This window comes from Phaethon aethereus (genome assembly GCF_964289735.1).
Source record: "Phaethon aethereus genome assembly, chromosome: 2".
Classification (NCBI taxonomy): Eukaryota; Metazoa; Chordata; class Aves; order Phaethontiformes; family Phaethontidae; genus Phaethon; species Phaethon aethereus.
Window position 1 is genome coordinate 13,165,710 of NC_138582.1, and position 23,434 is coordinate 13,189,143.

General features: G+C 41.1%; 2 protein-coding genes across 3 annotated transcripts; one reads left to right on the plus strand and one right to left on the minus strand.

The window, feature by feature from the left end:
• Positions 1–597: 597 nt before the first annotated feature.
• On the minus strand, positions 598–4,429 carry NDUFB9 (NADH:ubiquinone oxidoreductase subunit B9; the record flags this gene model as incomplete). The annotated part of the gene is made up of 4 exons (XM_082015190.1): positions 598–729; positions 1,717–1,830; positions 3,762–3,954; positions 4,344–4,429. 4 exons carry the CDS (start codon positions 4,427–4,429, stop codon positions 598–600), a joined length of 525 nt encoding a protein of 174 aa, XP_081871316.1.
• Positions 4,430–5,715: 1,286 nt separating this feature from the next.
• Positions 5,716–23,053, plus strand: TATDN1 (TatD DNase domain containing 1; the record flags this gene model as incomplete). 2 transcript variants are annotated; one of them, XM_082014566.1, is made up of 11 exons in its annotated part: positions 5,716–5,782; positions 6,400–6,449; positions 8,418–8,481; positions 9,764–9,907; positions 10,003–10,045; positions 16,344–16,429; positions 16,554–16,594; positions 17,978–18,054; positions 18,703–18,773; positions 19,700–19,826; positions 22,838–23,053. In XM_082014566.1, 11 exons carry the CDS (start codon positions 5,743–5,745, stop codon positions 22,938–22,940), a joined length of 846 nt encoding a protein of 281 aa, XP_081870692.1. In that variant the 3' UTR covers positions 22,941–23,053. The 2 variants fall into 2 exon arrangements, with proteins under 2 accessions (XP_081870692.1, XP_081870691.1); XM_082014565.1 differs by lacking the exons at positions 6,400–6,449; positions 8,418–8,481 and having other exon boundaries at positions 5,743–5,782.
• Between the last annotated feature and the right edge of the window lie 381 nt (positions 23,054–23,434).

A 23,434-nucleotide genomic window follows, 5' to 3' on the forward strand; every position in this document is an offset into this window, starting at 1 on the left:
TGTTGCACAAGCGTGTACCACCCTGCCTGTATTTAGTACCAGATCCCAAGTTATCAGGCTGATGTAAATTGTTTATTCATTTTCATCTACTCCCTGCAGGCCACTCTCCCTCCCCGCTTCCCCACAGCGGGAGACAGGCTCTGGACACAGTTATTCACTGTTTAGTTGCTGTCCCTCAGTAAATCTGCTCCTCCCTCCCCTTTAAGCTCACATTCGTTCTCTAGGAACATGAGTTTTATGCGGCCAATTTTTTCAGTCTCATAACTGAAAGTTTTCTAACTCTTACTGTGAAAGCTGCAATGTATGTTCACCTTTATAAAACTTGCTCTGGAGTAAGGATCCCATTCAGGCTTCTTCACAGGCTGGTCAGTGTTCTCTGATATTTCAGGTATATAGCGTAGGTATTAACAGTCACCTATTCTACACAACACAAACTGGAAGCGTGTGCATGCTATAGAACAGTATGATGTCAGAAAAATGCCTTCTATTTTACTTTATTTGACTTTATTTTGTATTACTCAGAGCAGCATGCGGTCACTGGCATGTCTACTGCCTACAGAAGATAGGCCGCTTCAATTCTCATGTGAAGTAACGCTTTTACATGGGTATTTCACGAGGTCTTGTTACATACTGCCACCACAGTGGTGGCAGATGCCCTTCCTTGCGAGCTGGAGGCAAAGCTTCAGTTCTTGGACCATCAGCTGGAGTCTCTTCCTCTAACTGCTTGATCTAGAAGACAAAACAGAAAATTGCTTTAGCACATGTCAGCACACTTCCCTAAGGTGGTACTCGGTGCCCAGGCAGGAAGGGAAACTGGCTCCCGTTTCCAAAGGGAGGAACCAGCAGTAACCCCTTCGGTTGACAGGCAGGCTCCATGTTTCTCAGTATTCACTTAAACTCAGTAATCATTGCAGGCTCATATTACCAAATTAAGAAGGAATTTGAGGAGTAACAAGTGATTTATATGAGAAATTGTACTTTAAGAGGTCATTCCTTCCACATAATTCACATCTACCGTTGCAACATTAGACAGACTGCATTGTCTTGCTGCTTTGAAAGCTGACAGATAACTACAACTCCAGTCAGTAGGAGACCTCTACTTCTGCATGCCACCAACAGCCCTTTGGATGTTTTCAACACGTTTTGTGAAGCAGTGTAAGTGCTGGCTGCCACTGTGTTAATTCAGATGAGAGTGCCATAATACCTACAATTCAACTATTTCTCTAAAACTGAATTAAAGAACTGTTCTAAGAACATCAACTTTTTCCAACTGAATCTCTGCTTAGGTTGGCCAGAAGTTATTCTCAATTCCCAGATGATGAACACAGTGGGAAGTCACTTTCAAAGGTACAACCAGAAAGTGTCAGAGCTTCATAGCAGCAGAACAGGAATTCTCTGGTCATTAATCTCTCCTCATCCCATTTTGGAACTTCCTTTAGCAAAGTGGCTACAACAGCCCAGCACTAACTGAAACATGGTTGCAGGTTCGGCTTTAACTTCAAATGCCCTTCACAGCCTTTAAGGAGCTGTAACTCTGAGATCTCTGCATAGGCGTTTTAGGTCAAGTCAGTGTTTCACGCTGACAAGAGTTCTAATAAAGCAGAGTCTAAATGAGACCTCAGTAGGCATTTGGGTATTTTCCAAGAACAGATCTAAATGTCACGCAAAACACTTGCTCAGTGCAAAGTAAAGCCTCTTTAGCATGCAAGCACTGACCTCTTTATCCCAGCTTTCCCGCTGCAGCTTCTTCCATTGCTCTCGTTTCGTAAAGTAATCAGGATACATCGCCTTCTCAGAAGGATGCCAGTAATCCAGGCACCATTCAGGAATCTGTTAAACAAACAAAAAGTGTCATATATATTATTTTTGCATATTAAATTATATATAGTACACACAAAAGAACTAAACGCTATCAGTGAAGCCAGTATTAAAATGGATAAATAACCCAGGAAGTGCTACATAAAACCACCATTTAAGAGCTACCTGACTATTGTTGGTCTCAAGGAACTATACGACAGAGGTCAGTACTTTTAATCTGTTTCACACATTATCCTAAGCCATAGGAAGACATCACAGCGACTTGCTCATATCACAGCATCTCAAGGACAAGTCCCAGGTCATCTCAGTTTACTCTAAATTTCTCAAAGTAATTCCATTTGGCAGAAGAGAAGATCTCATTTCTTCTTCTCCATCTCCCAAAGGCAGCAGGTTAGAGAGATCCTCGTTTCCAATTACTAATTCATTTTCTTTGACAGAGTCAGAACCTTACAGCTCATTTCCTCTTGTCTACAACTAATGAAAAAATTAGTGGTCTTTAAGATCTTGATAATGGTCTGACTTCTAAGATGTCCAGTCAAGAAAAAAACTAAAATTTAAAATTCTGTAGCAGCCTATCACTAAATGTTAACATTTTAAAGACGGGAACATTTATTAAAAAAACAATTCTTAAAAAAAGAAAAGAAGTTGCTCCAATACTGTCATTCATCCAGTGGCATTTACACTTCCACGTTTCTGTTTTGATTCTCATCACTGAGTAAATCTTCGACTGAACAGAAATAGTAGAGCTGCTAATAATATATATATATAAAAAAAGAAAATCCAGACACACCAAACAATTAAAACTATCAAACAGGCTGAAATATAAAAATTACATTTTGTAGCAGCATCCACAATGGACAGCCACAAGCCAAATCCTTGTGACTGCCATTTTGTTAACAGACAGTTTTAGCATATCAAACAGAGCGAAGAAAAGAGAACATAAACCAGTTTATACTTCTATGTGAAGACTAATCTTGACCATTTATTGCTTAACTGGCCTTTTTTCTCTCTGGTTTCTATTACTTCTATTACTGCTAAGGCCCACAACCTTAGCATAAGCTTAAGTCCTCCTCTTCCCTTTTCACTCCTACCTTTTTTGTGCCTCTGATAAATCTACATCAGATTCATTCTTTCATGTGGCTTCTTGTACAAAAATACCTGATCAGAGCTAGTCTTGTGTATGCACTTTCTTCAAATGCAGGAGAAAGCCAGTGCATGCACTCCCTAGGTTAGTCTTAACTTCTCGTAATGCATTAGGAGCCAATGCCAAAAAATTGAAAACCCTGTTTTCCTATGAAACCTGTTTCTTTACTCCTAAATAGAACAATCTAAGGGGGAAAAAAAGCCTCTAGAAGTGCCTTAAGTTTCTAAGAATTCCGCTTCTATTTTTAGGCATACCACCTATCACACAGTGACACACAAATATGTATCTGGCACTACAGCATTAACGGGAAATGATAATCTGTACCATTACTCAAAATGCTGGAAAAATGATGCAATTGAGTAAAGAGCAGCCCAACAGCTCAGCCAATACTTGACAAGCCCAGAGAGAAACCAAGGCTCTGACCAGAAGGCACCACAACAGGCAGCACAGATTCCTCCATCTTGTTTTACTCTCACAGCTCAGCTCCGACCCTTTCACTATGCCTGCCTGACCCATCATGGAGCAGCTTCTATTCAGCAAAAGAACAGATGATGATCCCAGCAGAAAGAAGCCAGCTGTCTTCAGATGGACCAGCAAATTCCATTTTCAAGGACTGGACAAGCAGGACAGCTTTTCCCATGCAAGCAGCAAGATGTTCAGCAGCAGTAAACTATTAGGGAAATGATACTGCTGAGTCAAGCTACAGCCCTGTGAAAGTCCACTTAAAGCACTCACTTTACATTCATTAAAAGAACAGTAAGGTAAGCACAGTAATGCAGAATCTTACAGGCCCCCTTACCTTGTAGCACTCATATCTCTCATAGGAAGTGCCCCCAGGGGAGTCAGGGAAGATGTATGGCTGAGGATGCTGGTTTGCCCAGAACTCCTCCTCGCCTGCCCTCAGCAGCTCTGTAGCTTTCACCATATCCTTCACATCCTTGTTCTTATCAAATCGTTCTCTCAGGAGGCAGGCAAAGTAGCGATACTTGTCTCTACAGACAGACGTTAAGCACAGTGACTTACAATGGAGGAAAAAAAAGAATCACATACAGAAACAAAGTATGGCAACATCACCAGTCACCCCTGCACAAAGACAGGGTTTGGCCAGGGGCTCCGAGGAGCTCCTGTTCCCCCATCGCCCTTTTCTGCAGCAGGCACAAACAAGTGACCCAAAGGCTTTTTCCTAATCCCTTCAGCTACGATGGGGGAAGGGAAGGAACGAAGACACAAGCCCCAGTCAAGCCCAATGCCCCGTCTCGGCGAGAAAGGCCGGCGGTGAAGGCCAACCCCCCTCCCCCCCACAGCTAAATGCGGAGCTGAGAGGCCCCGCTCCTAGGAAGAACAGGCCTCCTCCGCAGACCCACCTCCCCTCGCCTCTCACCGGTAGATGCACCAGGACTCCAGGTGCCGCAGGGATTTCTTATAAAGCCGCAGCACCTTCTGCTGGTGCGTCAGGTAGGCCGCCATTTCGGGCTGCCCTACCCCTCACCTTCGTGCGCGGAGACTGACGGGAAGGCGGAGGATGCCGCCGCGCGCACGCGCGCTGCTCGCGCTTGCAGCGGCAGCAGCTGCCGCCGCCGCCGCCATGAGTCGCGCCAAGTTCATCGGTGAGGGGAGAGCGGGGTAGGGGGTCTGCGCCTCAGCCGGGCCGGTCGCCTCGTCTCAGGTACCTCCGTACCTCGCCCGGTGCCGGGCTGAGGCAGCCGCCGCTGCCGCCTGTGCCCGCCGCCCCGCTCCATTGAGGGGCCGAGCGCGGCGGGCGTGGGCCGCCCTGGTGACAGAGTCTGCCCGTCGTCCAGGGCGCATCCTCTTCTATAAACCCTCTCGGTGTCTCCGGGGCCGAGAGGCAGGCTGCCTTTGAGCCTGCAAGAGGTGTTTGGGAATGTTTCTGCCATCGCTGGGGGCTGCGTGCAGGGCACTGAGGGGGCGCGGCGTGGCTCCTCAAAGCCATCCCTAAACGCTGGATTTTCTGGTCGCCCCTCATCCCCTTTTTCGCGCCGTGTTTGTATCTAATCGTATGGCATTGGCTTGGGTGAAAAGTATTAATATTCAGAAGGTCGGTTCAGATCGATGTTTTACGTGTGGCTGGGCAGCCTGATATGACCTGGGAAAATTTCCCTTCCCACTAGAAACCCCGCTAGAAGCGTGGGCTCTGGCAGCCTCAGAGGGGGTTGTCCTTGAAGGCTTCAGCCCTCGGCTGCGGCTCGGGAGGAGCCGAGGACCGCAGGCTGCGCTGGGGCTGGGGCGGTGGCTCCATGGCGGGCGTCCTTCTTCCTGCTGCTTGGCCAGGCTGGGTGGTCGCGGGCACTCGGAGGGAAAGCAGGCAGCTTTTGCGAGGCAGCCTGCTGCGGCTTCCACCCGTGAAAAGGTTGTGTGTGAGCTGCTGCATGTTTCCATCCCTGTTTACTGCTTGGCGGCAGAGCTAAATTTGTGTTTTCATATGAAAAGCAGAATTAATTGCAATAAACACTACATGGGTATTAGCTTTGGTGATTATGAGGGTGTGTCTTGTACACTCATAGAGTAAGCCTGAGTTGCACAGAAGGCCAGAATGTTATTTTTCTGTCGCTTCTAGTAAGGAGTAAACTCTCCACTTGTGCAAGTAAACTTATGTTTAAGGTTTATATGGCCTGCCAGTGTGGTAGTCAGGGCCTACTAAGATTCGCTTCCCATTGTCTTTCCTAGTTAGCTAATGCTCAGAATGAGATGTAGAGCAACTATAACATCTGATTTCTATATTTGTTTTTTTTATAGATATTGGTATTAACTTGACAGATCCTATGTTCAGAGGAATCTACAGGGGAACACAAAAACATCAAGGTAAATGTTTCTTTGTATCTGCTGAAAGACAGGATCCCTCTGGTTAAAATGGAAACCTCTTACACGTCAGAAAGTGAGGTTAGAGTTTCTTTTTTCTCCTCAAAAACCGTGTGCTTGTTATTTATTAGGGCTTGAAGAATAAAACGTGGCAAAATAAGTTAGATGTTCGAAGCAAATTACATTCTCTTAATTGCTCTTAAGCTGTCATACAGGTAACTGCTTCTAGAGCAAAATGAACAATTGCTGATCTATTTATATTAAGATTGCATGGAAAAACTGGTCTGAGAATTATGAACAATAAACTATCAAAGTATCGCATTGCTGAATCATAGTCACTGATTGTAACTGATGGGTTTTTTTTTCTCTCGTGGCCTTTAGATATAGATGTAAAAACAGAGAGTCTTCTAAAGTATGCAGAAAAACTTCAGTTGACTTCCTGGATTTAAATTGAATCTTCAGTAATTGCATTTTGTTGTCTTCTAAAGATTAATCAAGTGTGGTTCATGATACGCATTCTGACTGCATTAAATTTTTTTTTTTTTTAAGAGTTGAAAAGTAGTTAAATTATGCTGTAAAACCTTAAGTTCAATTTTTGACGTTTTTATGAATTTTCACAGATGACTTTTTGGATGTGGTAGAGAGAGCAGTGAAAGTTGGTGTTAAAAAGGTAATTTCTTTATAATAAAATTTCTTTAATATTTTAAACTGCTTTCTAATACTTTGGGTTTTTAGTCCACCTCTATTAAAACAAATGTTTCTGGAACTTGTAGTGGAAAATGCAGTAACTTTCTTCGCTAGCGTAAAGCAAAAGTGTTCTCTGCAGAGCATTGTCTTTCATTTGCACACATCGTTAGATGCTGATTGTTTAAATTCAGTGGCATCATATGTGATGTGTATGTAGAATGTCTTTTGTACCATTTCAACAGAAGGATGTTCTCTGACCTCCTGCAATCAACTAGTACCTGATTTTCCATGTTAGCTGTATTATAGGCAACCACTCCTTTCTTCTTGTATCCTGTGTGACTCTCTTACTCAACAGTTACTGCTACAGACCAAAGCTCAAAAACTCTTCTGATTGAGGAGTTTGAGATCCTTCAGCTATTTCTATATGTAAGGGAAATTGGTAACCACAGAAGAGCTGGGAGTGCCCCTAAATTCATACAGTTGAGACATCTGAATGTCTGCTATTAAATACTGGCTTATGTGTATTAAAACAGCATCATTTTGAGTGGGTTAACTCTTGGCTTGAAATTGGCGTCTTTAGCAGTGCACCACATTCCTTTAGCTACAATAGTCCAGCCTGCCTATTTCACTCTCTCTAAACTAAATAAATTGTAAAGACAAAAATATTAACTAAAGTAGAATACAAGGCATGCTGTCACAAACTGTTCTACTGCACTAATAAGGGTGGTAGATTAGAAATAAAGAAATAAACCCTCCTCTAGAAGAGGAACAGGCATCTCAAAAGTTTGCTGAAAGGCTCTCATCTGAAAAGAGTGGGAAATAAACTGGGAGACAAAAGAAACCTCTAGTGATGGGGAAGTTACCATACTGCAGCAAACACAGAATCATAGTCACTGTGCTGTATAAGTGCTATTTAATCTTTATACCACCCTCTGAAAGTAAGTAGTAATTTTCCTGTTTTATCATCAAAAATAGATTGGCTGCATAACTTTTTCAAGATGCACAGTGGATTCAGCAACAGAATTCAGGAGTTCTGTGTCCTGAGCTCTGTTTTCAGTTTTGCTACCAGCCAGTACAGTGTCAGAAGTCTGTTCCATCCCAGGTTGTTTCTACTTGTCTAGAAGCTTAATCTGTTTATTTGAAAATACTTCTATTTTTCCATATAGCTTCTGTTTTACCATAATGTTTTGTGAAGTTTTGCCCTCTGCTGTATGTACAGTGAGCCAGTTTCAACTTAACTTACTTTTCTGGTGATAGTGTTGGGATGTGTCCATCTATAATGGAGCATACTGCAGAAATGTCTGACTTTGTGCTGACCAAATCTGGTATATAGCATATATGTAGGGGTAAGAGCAGTGTAGTCATGCAACCTAGGATGCAAGATCCTGCAAATGGTGGTTCAAAAAACAGCGTAAGCAACAGTTCTGGTATGATTACCTTTGATCTTAAGGTAAAAATAAAGATCGGAGACAGAAATTCTTAAATTTGTACCCGACTCTGATAGAGACTCCTTTGTTTGTTTTATCTACTGACTTGTACTCATGTCTTGTTTTGGGTGTTTGGCAGTTTTTTGTTTCTCCACCTGTAAGACAGGGAGAATGTTTCTGAATATCGTTTCTTGAATGCAAATAAAGTTTCTTGAGTCATTGTCTAATGAAGTTAATATTGCTGCAAATAGAAGTATTTTACTCATTTAGTCATTTAAATACTTAGCATAGAAGATACTTGATGAAGAAAAAAAAAATCAAGTTTTGATACCTAGTGTATTTACTAGATGCTGAGGACCATTGAGGTTTATTCCTGATTTATGGAATTTTTTTATATATACATTAGTAATTGTCCTCTACCGTTCTCTGCCTAGATTCTTACTTATATCTGAGTGTTTTCTTAAACATTCTGCTTGATGTTCAAAGACAAACATACTTGTTGACAGTACTTCTCTTCTTTCAAGTTTCTGATTACAGGTGGAAGTCTCCAAGATAGTAAAGACGCATTGCAGCTGGCACAGACAAATGGTATTTTCACTTTAAACTTATGTTGTCAGTCAAAAACATAACCATCTCCACTCTCAAAATTAAGAGTTCAAAAGGACCTTCCCCTGGAGGTGTTTACAGAATTTCAGATTAAAATGAGAAGTTATACTTCATAATGGGATGAATGCATTGTGTATGAGTTTCTGTATGTTGGTCTTTAGATCCCTGGGTGTTGGAAGGAATCAGTCTTTCCTGTAACTTCTATTTCTAGATAAAAATAGAAACTACAGCAAATTTCTGGAATAAAAATTTGTTACAAGGCTGTCTTCTAGAAACAGGCTGGAATGCTTGTATAGTGTGTTTTTTTTGGTGGGTGTGTTTTTGGTTTTTTTACTTACAATCTATCATGACCAGCTTGAACAAGAGAGATATATTTCTCTTTATGGTTCTCCTAGCTTTCCTTCCCCTGTGGAAAGGAATATGTCTCTCCTTTTTTCCTTAGGCAAATATCATTCCGCTAATTACTTAAATATGTATTTGAACTAAAACACATGTTAAAGTACTATTTACAAACAACCATCAAATAGTTTGGGTTGGAATAAATTTGAGGAGGTAATCTGGTCCAACCCAATCCACTTCATCAAAGCAGGACTAGCTTTAATACTGGGTCAAGTTGCTCAGGGCCTTACATAGTCTTTCCCTCGCCCCATGCTTTTACATTCCCCATAAAGGCGCTTAACAGAAATGTTAGTTTTGGCACTAAGGTAATCTAGATTAGATACTTAGGTAAATCGGGCTAGATGGTGCTTCCGAAATTCTGTAACAGCTAATGTAGAGGCACATGTGGTAAATCTCATGCTGTCTGCAAATCTTACAGCTAAGGATAACCTGATGCATTTTGAACAAGATGTATTTCTAGGTCAGCTCAGGAGGTCCCTTCCAACCTCAACAATTGTATGATGTGTTGAGGGCCACTTCACCAGAAGAATTCAGCTTTGAGTTGCAGGTTTGGAGTATACTAAACAATGTGGTGGACTCAGGGCTAGGTTTATGGCTGGACTCAATGATTCTAAAGATCTTTTCCAACCTAAATGGTTCTGTGATTCTATGTGTACTAAAAAGAAACACACACACCCTGGAGATACTGCCTAACACTTTTAAAGCAGAAAATGTCAGTATAATAAAAGTATCACCAAGATAAAGTTGTTCAAATGGAGTTTTATAAAATTATGAGCAATTTAAAAAAAAAAAAGTCCAGCTACAGATACCATCTATCCCTTAATTTTTTTTTTCCTTAAACCCTTCTAATACTATCTTGCTTTAGACATGTTTTACAGTACAGTTGGCTGTCATCCTACCCGCTGTGGAGAGTTTGAGCACAGTAGCCCTGAACAGTATTTATCTGAATTAAAAAATCTGATTGAAAAAAATAAGACAAAGGTAATAGCAGTTGGAGAATGTGGCTTAGGTAAGTGTTATCTTAGTACTTCCAATATATTTTTTTCTAGACATACTAAAAAATCCTAAAACACTAAGTGGGTTTTTTGTTCTTTCTATTTGTAGATTTTGATAGATTAGAATTTTGCCCAAAGGACATCCAACTCAAGTAAGACACTTTTGATGACTAAGTTGACTTGTAGCAATTTACAGGAGTGTTTTCCATCTTGTGTTCTACCAGGTAACATTTTTGTCTGGTATAAACCTGCAGTTTGCAGTGTTCAGGCTGGGGGGGTTTTGGCAGAAACGGGACTTTAAAGAAAGATGCCTACATTCAAGTAGTGCTATGTGCTAAATTTTCTACCTGCCTGATGTTGACTTAGCATGTCATTTTCTGTAAAATTGATCCGAATTTGTGAGCTTCTGGGTGTGACATACATTCATTCTTGCTAATACTCAAGAACTAGACTCATGGTGAGAATAACAGAACTGTAGCGTGTGAGAGAAGAATTAGGTTGAGTGAAAGGCATGGGGAAGGGAACAGAACTGTCAAAAAGGATAAGTCATCAGTGAAAAAAAAAAAAAGCTTTTAAAGGAGGTGTTAGCTGGGAGCAGATAATTGAGAGCTGATGAAAAAGGTGATCTGAGGAGCTGGAGATATCTGTGTTTTGAAGTATTATATGCAGCATAGATACTGAATGGAAAGAAGCTAGCACAGCCCCCCAAATCAGCTTGCGTTCTTGTAGTGAGAACTTCTGTCTACAGAGGGAACTGACTGAAAGATATGAGTGATAAATTCAAATAAGATGAGTGGTTAATGAATTGGGTTTGCATATTAGTGTTCTGAGTAAATTCGTCACTGGGGGGCAGTGGTTAGTTGTGGTTTTTTCTAATTGCCACATGTTAGCAGAAGTTAGAGTTAATTCTTTATAATGCTACAGCCATACAGTAAAATATTCAGCAAAGTGGACAGAATTTTTTCCTGCAGAATTCAGTCTACACAAAGTTCAGAAGCACACCTTGGAGCGTACCCTGTTTCTTCTTCTTTGGCAAAATAAACCACGGGTGGAGTATCATATTTTAAGATCCTTACTGCCTTGATGTTACTGGGAGGGAAAATCAGTTGTGTTTTTTTTCTATCTGATGGACAGCAGCTGAAGACCTGTGCAGAAGAACTTCTAACTGGGTGCACTGAAATTGGGTTGTGGGGAAGAGAGTGGCAGGGTGGAACATAACTCACTTTTAAAGTGGTCAGTGAGTCCTTTCTAATTAAGGTTGATAACTTTCTGTCATTATCTAAGCTATTTCAGTAAATCATATGAAATACCTAAATCTAGTTTCTAAGAGATCTGTTGAGAGCCCTTGCTGGAAATTGCAGTTGGAAGGAGGTGATTGATTAAAAAAAAAGGCAAGAAATGGGAGGGAGTGAAGAAATACTGTAAGCAGCAAGGACAGGTGCCCGCAAACACTGTGTGTGTAAATGCTGTATTTTCTAAGTGGACAGCTTTCCCTGCTCTTCATCCTCCACATGTTTGTGAAACATGATCAAGGTTTGGGGTTGTTTTCATTTCTGCTAATTGAATGCTACGGAGTTGGAGACAGTCTGGCTTTCGTGACCTTTAGCAGACTGGATGGCGAGTTCTTCAAATTAATTCGGTGTATGCTTAATAATGAACTAAAAAAAGGAAGGTGAAGTGTGAAACGCATGGAGGCAGTTCACTGGTTTTCAGCTGATCCACAGCTCAGGTGTTGTAGCTGTGGCTAGGACAGCTAGCACAGAGGTGCAGAGTTACCCTGTAGAAGAGAAGTATGGCAGTTTCCCAGTAGGTAGGATCTGAGCATGACCTCTGTTTTGTTTAATGTTTAATCGTTGATTGCTAGTTAGTTATGCTATGTTTTCTTCTGGGTAACTTGCACCTGTAAAAAATGAATGTTATTTTTATCCTGTTTCTTGGATTGAGATGCTAATAAAGATTAAATTCCTTTGTTGAAGCAGACCTAAGAACTTTTTTTGTCGGAATTTTTCTCCATTCTCATATTTTTTCCAACAGAAAAAGGTGATTTGAATGGTAGTTAGATGAAGGTACTGCCTTTATATTATGGTGGAAGGCGCCCGGCCTGGCTGAACAGGGAGATTTTGCTGGGACTCAGGGAAAAGAGGAGAGTTTATCATCTCTGGAAGAAGGGGCAGGCAACTCACGAAGAGTACAAGGATCTCGTTAGGTCAAGCAGGGACAAAATTAGAAAGGCAAAAGCCCAGCTAGAGCTCAATCTGGCCACAATCGTAAAGGATAATAAAAAATGTTTTTACAAATATAGTAACAACAAAAAGAGGCAAGGAGAATCTCCATCCCCTACTGGATATGGCAGGGAACATTGTCTCCAAGGATGAGGACAAGGCTGAGGTACTTAATGCCACCTTTGCCTCAGTCTTTATTAGCCAGTCCAGGTATCCACAGGGTATTCAGCCCCCTGAGCTGGAAGATGGGGATGGAGAGCACAATGTACTCCTCATAATCCAGGAGGAAGCAGTCAAGGACATGCTGAACCACCTGGACACCTACAAGTCTATGGGGCCTGATGGGATCCACCCGAGAGTACTGAGAGAGCTGGCGGAGGAGCTTGCCAAGCCACTCTCCATCGTTTATCAGCAGTGCTGGTTCACAGGGGAGGTCCCAGTAGACTGGAGGCTTGCCAATGTGATGCCCGTCTACAAGAGGGGCTGGAAGGAAGATCCTGGGAACTACAGGCCTGTCAGCCTGACCTCTGTACCGGGGAAGATCATGGAGCGGTTGGTCTTGAGGGTGCTCACAGGGCACCTGCAGGACAACCAAGGGATCAGGCCCAGCCAGCATGGGTTCATGCAAGGCAGGTCCTGTTTGACCAACCTGATCTCCTTCTATGACCAGGTGACCTGCCTAGTGGATGAGGGAAAGACTGTGGACGTTGTCTACCTGGACTTCAGTAAAGCCTTTGACAGCATCTCCCACAGCATTGTCCTGGAGAAACTGGCGGCTCGTGGCTTAGACAGGTTTACTCTTCGCTGGGTGAGGAACTGGCTGGATGGCCGAGCCCAGAGAGTTGTGGTGAACAGCGTTCAATCCGGCTGGCGGCCGGTCACAAGCGGTGTTCCCCAGGGCTCGGTTCTGGGGCCGGTCTTGTTCAATATCTTTATTGATGATCTGGATGAGGGGATCGAGTGCTCCCTCAGTAAGTTTGCAGACGACACCAAGTTGGGTGGGAGTGTTGATCTGCTGGAGGGTAGGAGGGCTCTGCAGAGGGATCTGGACAGTCTGGATCGATGGGCAGAGGCCAACTGTATGAGGTTTAATAAGGCCAAGTGCTGGGTCCTGCACGTCAGCCACAACAACCCCATGCAACGCTACAGGCTTGGGGAGGAGTGGCTAGAGAGCAGCCCGGCGGAAAGGGACCTGGGGGTGCTGGTTGACAGCTGGCTGAACATGAGCCAGCAGTGTGCCCAGGTGGCCAAGAAGGCCAACAGCATCCTGGCCTGTATCAGAAATAGTGTGGCCAGCAGGAGTAGGGAAGTGATTGTGCCCCTGTACTCGGCACTGGTGAGGCCGCAGCTTGAATCCTGTGTTCAGTTTTGGGCCCCTCACTACAAGAAGGATGCTGAGGTGCTGAAGCGTGTTCAGAGAAGGGCAACGAAGCTGGTGAGGGGTCTGGAGCACAAGTCTTATGAGGAGTGGCTGAGGGAACTGGGGTTGTTTAGTCTGGAGAAGAGGAGGCTGAGGGGAGACCTTATCGCTCTCTACAACTACCTGAAAGGGGGTTGTGGCGACGAGGGTGTCGGTCTCTTCTCCCAAGTAACTAGTGATAGGACAAGAGGAAATGGCCTCAAGTTGCGCCAGGGGAGGTTTAGATTGGATATTATGAAAAATTTCTTCACTGAGAGGGTGGTCAGGCATTGGAACAGGCTGCCCAGGGGTGTGGTGGAGTCGCCATCTCTGGAAGTGTTCAAAAAAACGTGTGGATGTGGCGCTTCAGGACATGGTTTAGGGGACATGATGGCACTGGACTAATGGTTGTACTTGATCATCTTGAAGGTCCTTTCCAACCTAGTGATTCTGTGTGTGTGTGAAGGTCACATTATAAATGGACTGATAAGTATATAGAAGTTTCACTTCCACTCTACTGCTGGGAGGGGTTTGTGAGGCTCAGCAACATGGGAAACAGTTTTCTTAAGCAAATTGGAGGGGGTAAACAAAGTCACATGCACAGTTACTCATGTATGAATACAGAATTGTTTGTCTGGAGATCTTCTACCTCAGGAAGGACAGTTTGCTTCAGCTCCTTTAGTGCCTTGATCCCAAATCTGAAAGTACCACAGCATTTGAAGTTATGGTGAAAACAAAACCTGCAAACAAACGTGGACATACTTTAAAACTTCCTGATTGAAAAGCAACACAGAAAGAGCATATGTTGAATGACAGTCTACTCACCCAAAAGAAAAGGGTTGTTCCTTAAGCCATGGAACTAGTAATGTTTGGTTTCTTCCTGGCTGCTTTTGTTGCCATTCTGATCACTATATGTCTGGTGTCTTCATGCTTTTCTGGGGTTTCTTTTTCTTTTTTTGTTTGTTTTTTGTTCCCCCCCCCGCCCCCTTAGAAGAAGTTCCCCATCCACCTCCCCTTTCTCTTTCACAGTGAAGTAGCAGCATGTGTTGGGCTTCATTGTTGCTAGGAATGGAAGAAGTTCGAGTTGTCCTTCCATTTGTAAGGGCACTAAACTTTGTAGTGTCAAGACCACTACACTTCTCAAAATTAGATTAAAATTGGCCAGTAGGTTACTTATTTGCAACTCAGTCTCTAAAACCTCATTTCTGTATGAAACAAGTCTTCTGTTTAAAAAAACCCACCAATAATCAAGCAATTGTAGCTATTTAACCGCAAGAGCAATCATGAGGTGCAATTAAACATTTATTTAGTCAAAAAATCTAAACGAAGCACAGTATCTAGACTACAGAGGAGATTCAAAGTAGTTGTAATTCATTCTCCTGAATTTTCATGTCAGTTTTCAACATTACAGCTGATTTCTGTTACACCTGTTTTATCTCAAAGATCTACACTGATAAACAGGGAATGTAATTTTTATCAGAGAAATGCCAACCTGTAATATACAGAAAATAGTGAAAATTGCACAAAACAAAATGACCAGTTGCATTGCCTTTTTTGTTTGTTGGGGTTTTTTTTTAGGAAAACGTAAATCAAATTAATGGTTTGCTGCCACTTTGTCCTGATTGATGGGAGAATCGCACACAGCAGTATGTGGACACTTGAGTTTGCCTTTGAAATGTTGATAGCTGATGATGGGAATGCTCCAATGCCCTGGGCTGCTTTTAACAGCAACACCTAAAGAGATCCAATATGTGCACACAGTATTGTTGGGACAGGCAATGTTGTTCTCCCGCCTTGTCCAAATAATGTCATTTTTCAAATTACATATGGATGCTGAGTCACCTATGCACTGTTGGCCGCCTGCCATGCATAAGTTCCTGTACCTTGTTTCCTGAGCGTTGACAATTTGCATGTAGCGTGGCAGACAGAAATTGTAAATGATAATGCTCTGGCATCAGAACTAGCTGCAAATGACAAGTGATGGGTTAGTTCAGTGATAATTAGTTTCCCTTGGAAACTGCACTGGGGAAACCGGCTACCTAGTTACCTTCCCTCTGCCTACATTTTTGTGTCTCTGTAGGATGGCTGCCTCGCTGTTACTGCTCCTTCAAAGGGAATACTAGAAGTAGAAGGTAGGGATAAAATGAGTGAAAAGGGAAGAACGCAGGCCTGCAAAGGAGGGGAGGGAAACCAGTGGAGGACTTTGAAAGAGTGAAGACAGTAGGCAGAATGGGGCAGAAGTTAAAATGCCTGATAATTCGTGCTTGTTCCACCCAAAGAGAGGAAAGACTGACCTTCATGGAAGAGCAAACAAAAACCCTGGATTGTGATTTACAGGCCAGATAGCTCTGATGCAGTTTTGGCCATCTGAGGTTATAGAAGTCTGCAAAGTGTTCTCTCGCTTGCCCTCACTGCATTTACAAGTGCTTCTTGCAATGGTGGTGTCTGTGTGATCCACACTCTCCCATTCCTGACATTTCAAAACTTTGTAGAAAGGACAGTCAGTTCCTCTTTTTTAAAAAATAAATAAATAGAAACGAACTCCAACACCCACACTACACAAGAGTATGTGCTTAGCATATATAGGTGTGCATTCTTCAGTATTGATGCTCTTGGCCACTTCTTAACTGTATTCCAGCATAGATCACTGCTATGTGAATATACCATGGGAAAGAGTTCCTTTTAATAAGAGCTTTTGCATAGCAAATCCATCAATTCAGTCTTTGGTTCTGGAGGAAAAAAGCATACAAGCACTGGAAAAGAAGTCTTCTACTGTCTTTATTTGCTCTTACACTGAATTTCCATTTAAAGGTCACTTTTATTTTACAGGTATTTTGAAAAACAGTTTGACCTGTCAGAACAGACACAACTGCCCATGTTTCTCCACTGCAGAAACTCACACGCTGAATTTTTAGGTGGGTTTTGTTTGAGAATTTCATAATCAGAACAAATTCTGAGTATGAAAAATCTGGAAACCTGTAGTTTTCACCTTTGTCCATTATAAAGCTGTCTTACATTTTCATTTGTTTTGTTTCATAGATGTAATGAGAAGAAACCGAGAGAGATTTGTGAGAGGGGTGGTAAGTATAGACTTCAGTGTAGCATTCATTTTTACGTACATGTATGTGAATATTGTTGCTTAATATGCAACTTCCTGTCTGTCATGAAATCTGGGTAGGCTTCCTGTTACATCATTTAAGTTATTACTAATTAATAAGTGTGTTCCAGTACCTTCTAGTATTTTTATTTTTGTTGCTTAGTCAACAGGGTTTTTGCAAGGGAAGAAGATAGACTGAGAAAAAGCTCTGCAGCTGACATGAACAGTTTTTCTTGGCCTGTCAGAAGGGCAGTTTAAGCACCTTGTAATTGACATTGGCCTTTTCCCAATTCTTCAGTGTCTGTAACTGCAGTGCATTCAGACCACAGATAATTCAGATGCATGTTCCCAGTGGAAGCTGTAACCTCAAACATTTGCTTCTGACGTAAGACGTCATTTTAAAATTAGATACAGATGTAACTTTTGATTGCTTTATGTCTTTAGATATTCAGATCGTGTATTTTAATTCGAAAGCACAACAGGAAAAACTTGGGATTAAATTATTAAGAAAGTCCAGCAACACTCTTCCAGGTCTCCACTGGGGTTTTCCAAAAGTAATAAATGCACATGGATTATTCTATCCTACTTACATCAGACCACACCTCCTACAACAATATCTTGGTCCCCAGGTTTCCCCTTTGTGACCGCAAAAACCTTCCGCTAGCTCAGCACTTCGCATGTTGTGCTCTCACGTAATACTGTAGTCTCCTTCCTCCCTTTCTCTTTTCTGCAGAACCAGTAACTAGTGGAGAAATGACGAGCAGGCATCCCCTGCAGCTGACCACCCCCCTCGCGGTGTGGGGAAGCAGACAGTCTCCTTACTCCACTCAGGCTGAGAAGCTGCAGTTCCCAGATGCATTACGCTGTTTGCACCTTGTGACCTGCCACTTGCCTCTTTAGTCCCTAGGATGACTGAATAGACTGTCTCTCTAGTTCCTGTGGACTAAAATCTGCAGAGAACATAACGCTGCTTTTACAATGTCCCTGACAGTACCCTGTAGGGAACAGTGAGGAAAGAATGTAAGAATTCAGCGTGCACAGGGTTACTTCCTGTGCATGGTCTCCTGGCTGTCAGCTACAGGAAGTTTCCTGGGCCAAAAGTGGTATCACTGGATAGGCCTTTTCTACACATACTTACCACTCACAAAATGTGGTAACCACTTTTATTCCAGTATTCAAGTGACTTCAGCCCAAATTCAGAATCAACTGAGCCATATCCCATCTTTTATGTTTGTATTGATGTGTAATGCATGTTATCAAAGGTATTTATGACACAAAAAACCCTAATGAGTACTTTTAAATGATTGGAGTTTTAAATGAAGTACATATATTTGTATAAATGTGTGCATCTATATATATGTTCTAGGTACATTCTTTTGATGGCACAAAGGAAGAAGCAGCAGCTATATTAGATTTGGATCTTTATATTGGAATAAATGGCTGGTAAGTTCTTTACAAGGAATAAAACCATTTTTAAAATGTCAGCTGTAGTGAACTCATTGCTTTCTTTTAAACAATGAGGTCAAGTTTTCAAAGCTCACTAGACTCTTAATCATCTGACAGATTTAGAATTGCACTCATTAGTCTATTAGCCATAAAAAGTTCTTAACTCACAGCTCAGTGAGTTAATCTAGTCTTACATCCATTCTACTACCCTCAGGTCAATCCTTGTTTGTAAATAAAGAAGTTTGTCGAACACAATCCTTCTGAGAAGTGTTAAAAAAAAAATAGTGTAATTTTAAGCTGCTATGTCAAATCCAGGATGCAGATGTAACCTGAGCAGCCTTATCTACTAGTTACGCAGTCAGAATTCTCGGCTGTCATCTGGCCAACAGCCAGCCAGCTCCACTTTCTAAGTTGCATGGGTTGCCGAAGGCAGTGCAGGCAGGGGTTCTGCATCCTCACTAGGGTGAGGCGGCTTCGCTGAGTAACTCTCCACATTTGCCATTTTCTGCAAAGTTTGAATTTATAGGCAGCACTTTCACTGATAAAATTATTTAGGAAGCTGCCTTTGCTGTAAAACATTTCAACAGGCAAAGTAATGACTTCTATACACTTTTTTTTTTTCTTACCATACTCTGATTTTTCTAGTTCATTGAAAACAGAAGCCAACTTGGAAACGCTGAAATCAATCCCTAGTGAACGATTAATGATAGAGACTGGTAAGATTTTATATCCTGGTCAGTTTGTGACTTGAACACTATTAGACGGGGAGATAAGCTTGTATAGCAGCGATAAGGCAGAATCAAGACCTAAGGAGCTGGGAGCAGAAAAAGGACTGGCTGTTTCTCCACTTCAAGACAGCAGTTTACAGGCTCCAGAAATACGCCTTTTCAGCCTTTTGCTGGAAGGAATAAGCTGCCTTGTCAGTTCCTGACATGGCAGGGCAAGATAAAAAGGACAAATTGACAAGCGCAGCCTTTTAAATGTACCTAAGTACCAGAATCCTGATTTTAAAATGTAGCTTGCTGGAGAAGTGCCACACACAGGGCAGTGGCTATGATCTTGCCACTGGCAGCAGTATCGGCATTTGGAAACAACTGCTCTTTAAATGGGATGAGGTGGGAAGAATGCTTGAATTCCCCTCTGAGGAGAATGAGCAGTGATTTTAAGTGACTGACTAGGGGTGCATTCTTTTTTTATGTTCATTTCAATTATCAATAACTAGCACTTATAAATACGGTATTTATTTTAATTTATGAATCTGAGAAGGGTAAACCAGAAACTGCTTAAATCCTTAAATTTATTTGCACATGAAGTACAGACCTGTTAAAAGTACATGGGAAGTTTCTGTGGAAAACATGCAATGTATCTAGCTGTGTTTATCAAGTCAGAGGAAATAAGTGTTACGTACTATTATTGCTAATTCTTTAAAAATGTGAAATCTTGAAGGTAACAGTATAAAGATCCAAAGATTGTGAAGATGTTAAATTGCCCAAATCTCTCAAATTCCATTTTGAATTGGAAGTCACTGCTAGAAAGAGAGTGCAAGAACTCGTCTGTGGAAGTAGTTGATTAAACTATCTCATGCTATTCTCAAACAATTGCATACTTCAATTCTTTTTTTTTTTTTTTCAAATGAAACTAGATGCGCCTTGGTGTGGAGTGAAAAATACTCACGCTGGCTCAAAATACATTAAAACTACATTTCCTACAAGAAAGAAATGGGAAATAGGGCACTGCTTGAAGGACAGAAATGAACCCTGCCATATAATGTAAGTGTACTGCTGTACTATTATTTAAAATACTTTAAATCTCACAGGGAGAAAAAAAAATGGAAAAATTCTGTTCACTGGAAATGTAGTAAGTAGAAATGAATTCTAAATTTATTGAAACTTGTGCAAGGTATTGCTTTATAGTCTGTGGAAAAATTTAGAAAGTCTTAATTTTCCCACGTTAGCAATTCTGAATGTAAAAAGCTACCTGAAAGTGAAATCAGTACTGTTTTTAGCTTTTCACTTGATACTTTGGAGGAGGGGTTAAACCATGTAAAGTAACCTGACTTGAATAAATTTCCCTCAGTTGTCATTGCAGTTATTTTTAAAACTGATAGAGCACTGGAGCTGTGCAGTCCTCCATGGAGGGGGTACTGTAGTGCCTGTGCTATGAACTGCCATAACATGAATTTGGTTAGGGTCATGACTTCATCCTGCTATTGTGCTTAAAAAAAAAAAAAAAAATCACATTTCACAGAACACTGTGATCCAGTGAAACTTAGATACGAATAACACCAGTCAACATACAGAATAGCGAAAGAAGACTCCAGGGGCTTATGGATGGAGTTACAAAGTGCAGAAACCATTTTCTGCCACCTTTTCAGGCGCTTCCTCATAGAGGTGTGAAAAGCAAGGAAACATATATCGTTTAGTGAAAATGTTTAGTTATCTCCATTAAATAGCACTGATAGATGAAATGGCTGAACTTTCACAGCTGTTCCAAATGTCTGGTCAGTAAGTTATGGCAGTCTTCTCAGTCATCTTCTCGTTATCAACTCTCTGAAAAGAAAAAGGAATTCACAGAATTCAGGAATTCAGAAAGGTTTTTCCTTGTGGTGTGGTACGTGAATGAATTTTCAGCAAATAAAGCTCACAGCTGTACCTATGCAGGTGCAAAGCCCATTTGCTGGATCAGAAGTGGGATTTTTTTTCTTTTTTTTTTTTTTTGCTGCCAAGTCTGTATGTATTTCTCTGAAAAGCTGTGCAAATTACTTGTTTGGAACTGGCTTTTGAAATACTCCTCAGGACAGTACTAAAGAACCTAGGTATTCAGCAAGGTGCCTAAACAAGAGTTTATTTGTGAACTGAAGGATATTCTGCTGCTTTTTGGGGAGACCTGGAGAAACTCTTAGAAAAGGCTGCTGATCATCCTAAAAGCGTAAGCTTACATGGTGACATCTCCTAGTGTTGAGATATATTGTATGCTGTTACATCGATTTGTAATACTCTTTGAAACTGATTTTGTGTTTTAAACACGAAGTACACACATGAGCACAGAAGGGTTCTTACCGTATTTTAAAGACTTCCTGGGGTCAGTCCATGATTTTGGAGTAGGAGAAAAGTGAAAACCGTTCTCTGATCACAAGTGGAGGACCTCTGCTGTTGCCAAGTGAGGATGTTAACACCACCCCCATGTCTTTGTCTGCTGCCCAAGTTGTTGCTTACAGGACAATTGTTTCAGAAACCTCAGAACTAGAAATGCAGGGAGTCTGTCCTAGAGTGGTACACAAAGGCTGTACTCTGGCTTTTGCTTTTTTTTTTGTAAAACAAAATCTTGTTTAGTTCAACCTTATTTGAAAATTACTGTCCCTTTAAAACATTAATTAATTATAATAACCCATACTAATTGTAGATTAGTAATCTGAGAACCTCTTAAGCCTTGGGAAAAATGAAGCATGGTAACTCAGAATTGATATTTTGTGACTTCTCAAGTAGCAAGATCTGGTATGAGGGAAAAGTTAGCCCCAGGCCACAAAGTATATTTAATATTTAGGGTATATATGTTTAATATAATTCAGTTGGCAGGAAGAATTTTCCACTTTTTTTTTTTGGTGGTGCTGCACACCTTTCAGTTTTCAGTGATAGATACTTTATTTATATTTTCAGAACTGCACTACTCCCCTTGAAAGCTATTTTTTTCTAAATTTTAGCCACAAGAGGCTTTTTTTTCCCCTCCTTCAGCAATTTCATCTACACAGTGTTACAGTAACATGCAGCATCTTGTTGCATCCAAGTGGGGATAGATATGTAAGCCCTATCAAGACTCTTCAAGGGTGAAATTCTTTGGTATATGTTACTTCTGTGTAACATATACATCTCACCCCATCTCATTTTGAACATCCCCTTAAATCAAGAAGCTCTTTAGCTGCAAAGCACAGGAACAGTCATGAAATGGCCTAATTCTGCATCTAGGATGATATTTACATTACAGTAATTATTAAAAGCAATTTTTTCTACTCTGTCTTCCTCAAAGAGAAGTTTGGCTATTGTATAAGTAAGTTAAGAGGCAAGATCAAAAAACCAAAACCACCAAAGCCTACCACCAAGCTTGAGGTTCTTACTCTTCACCATGAAGGTTTTTTTTTTTTCCTCAGAATGATTGATACAAAACCAAGAAAATACAGAGGAAAAAAACTGTGGCTTGTTTTTCTGTTGCTTAGTGTTAATATTCATCCCTTCTCTTTTGCTTCCTTTTCCTGGCTTGTATCAAGGCTGTGGGCCTTTTAAAATTGCTCATTTACTATAAATATGTGAATGCATTAACCACAATTAATCCAGAAACCAGAGAGGTAGGAATAAGTTTCTTTGGCAGCTATACTCCGATGAGGCTGCATCTGGACTTTAAGCTTTGCCATAGACCTGTTTATTCAAAGTGCAGCTTTAGCCTTGAAAAGCTAACAAATTTCAATCTGAAAAAATGAAGACCATTGATAAAGACACCCACAAAATGACACTTTCTTTGAAACAGAAAGCTGTTTAATTACCTCCAGACAAGAGTCAAAAGACCAAAGATTAATCTGTACCAGTAAGCAGCCAGTGTTCAGTGGGAAGGGAATGGCAGTCAGTGACTTGAAAGTGAAGCTATTTGCGTATCAGAGCACCCTGCCCTGTTTGTCTCAGCATAGGTTTTTATTCCAGGTTAATCTCAGTGACTTGTACATACATATGCAGCAGTCTGAAGTACATTCAGTCCTGAGTTTCAGAGTCTAATATTAATTTTTCTTTTTTAGTCAAATACTGGAAATAATGGCAGCAGTAAGAGAAGATGACCCACTTGAGTTGGCCAATACTCTATATAACAACACCATTAAAGTCTTCTTTCCAAATATATAAAGTTGTTTTTCTTACATTTATTCAGCATAACATTAGTAAATGTATTGCAAAAACATAAAAATTATCATCTCTGCAAGTTCTAATCAATGGAAGCCAATATGTAGTAGTTTGGTTTTTTTTATGGTACAAGATTAAAGCTGCTTTTGAAAAGGTGGTCTGCAGTTGTGCAGTTTCTCAGCCCTGTTTCCCTTTATCAAGATTCAGGATCTATTTCAAGGATAGCCCAAGCTAGCAATGCTTGTTACTACCTGTATGCATTACAAGATGAATACTAGGCTGCTGCGTTCACATGTAGAGCACTTTAAGCTACTACTGATAATTCAGAAATGTTTAACACATCAACAGCATGCTTTACTACTTTACCAGAAAGCTTAGCAGTTTCATCTTTTGTTCCACATATGCAAATGCTGTAACATTGTCTACCAACCTAAATTTTTATTTTACTTTTTTAAAACACAACTCACTGGTTTTTAGCAATAAAGCTCTGCTAATAC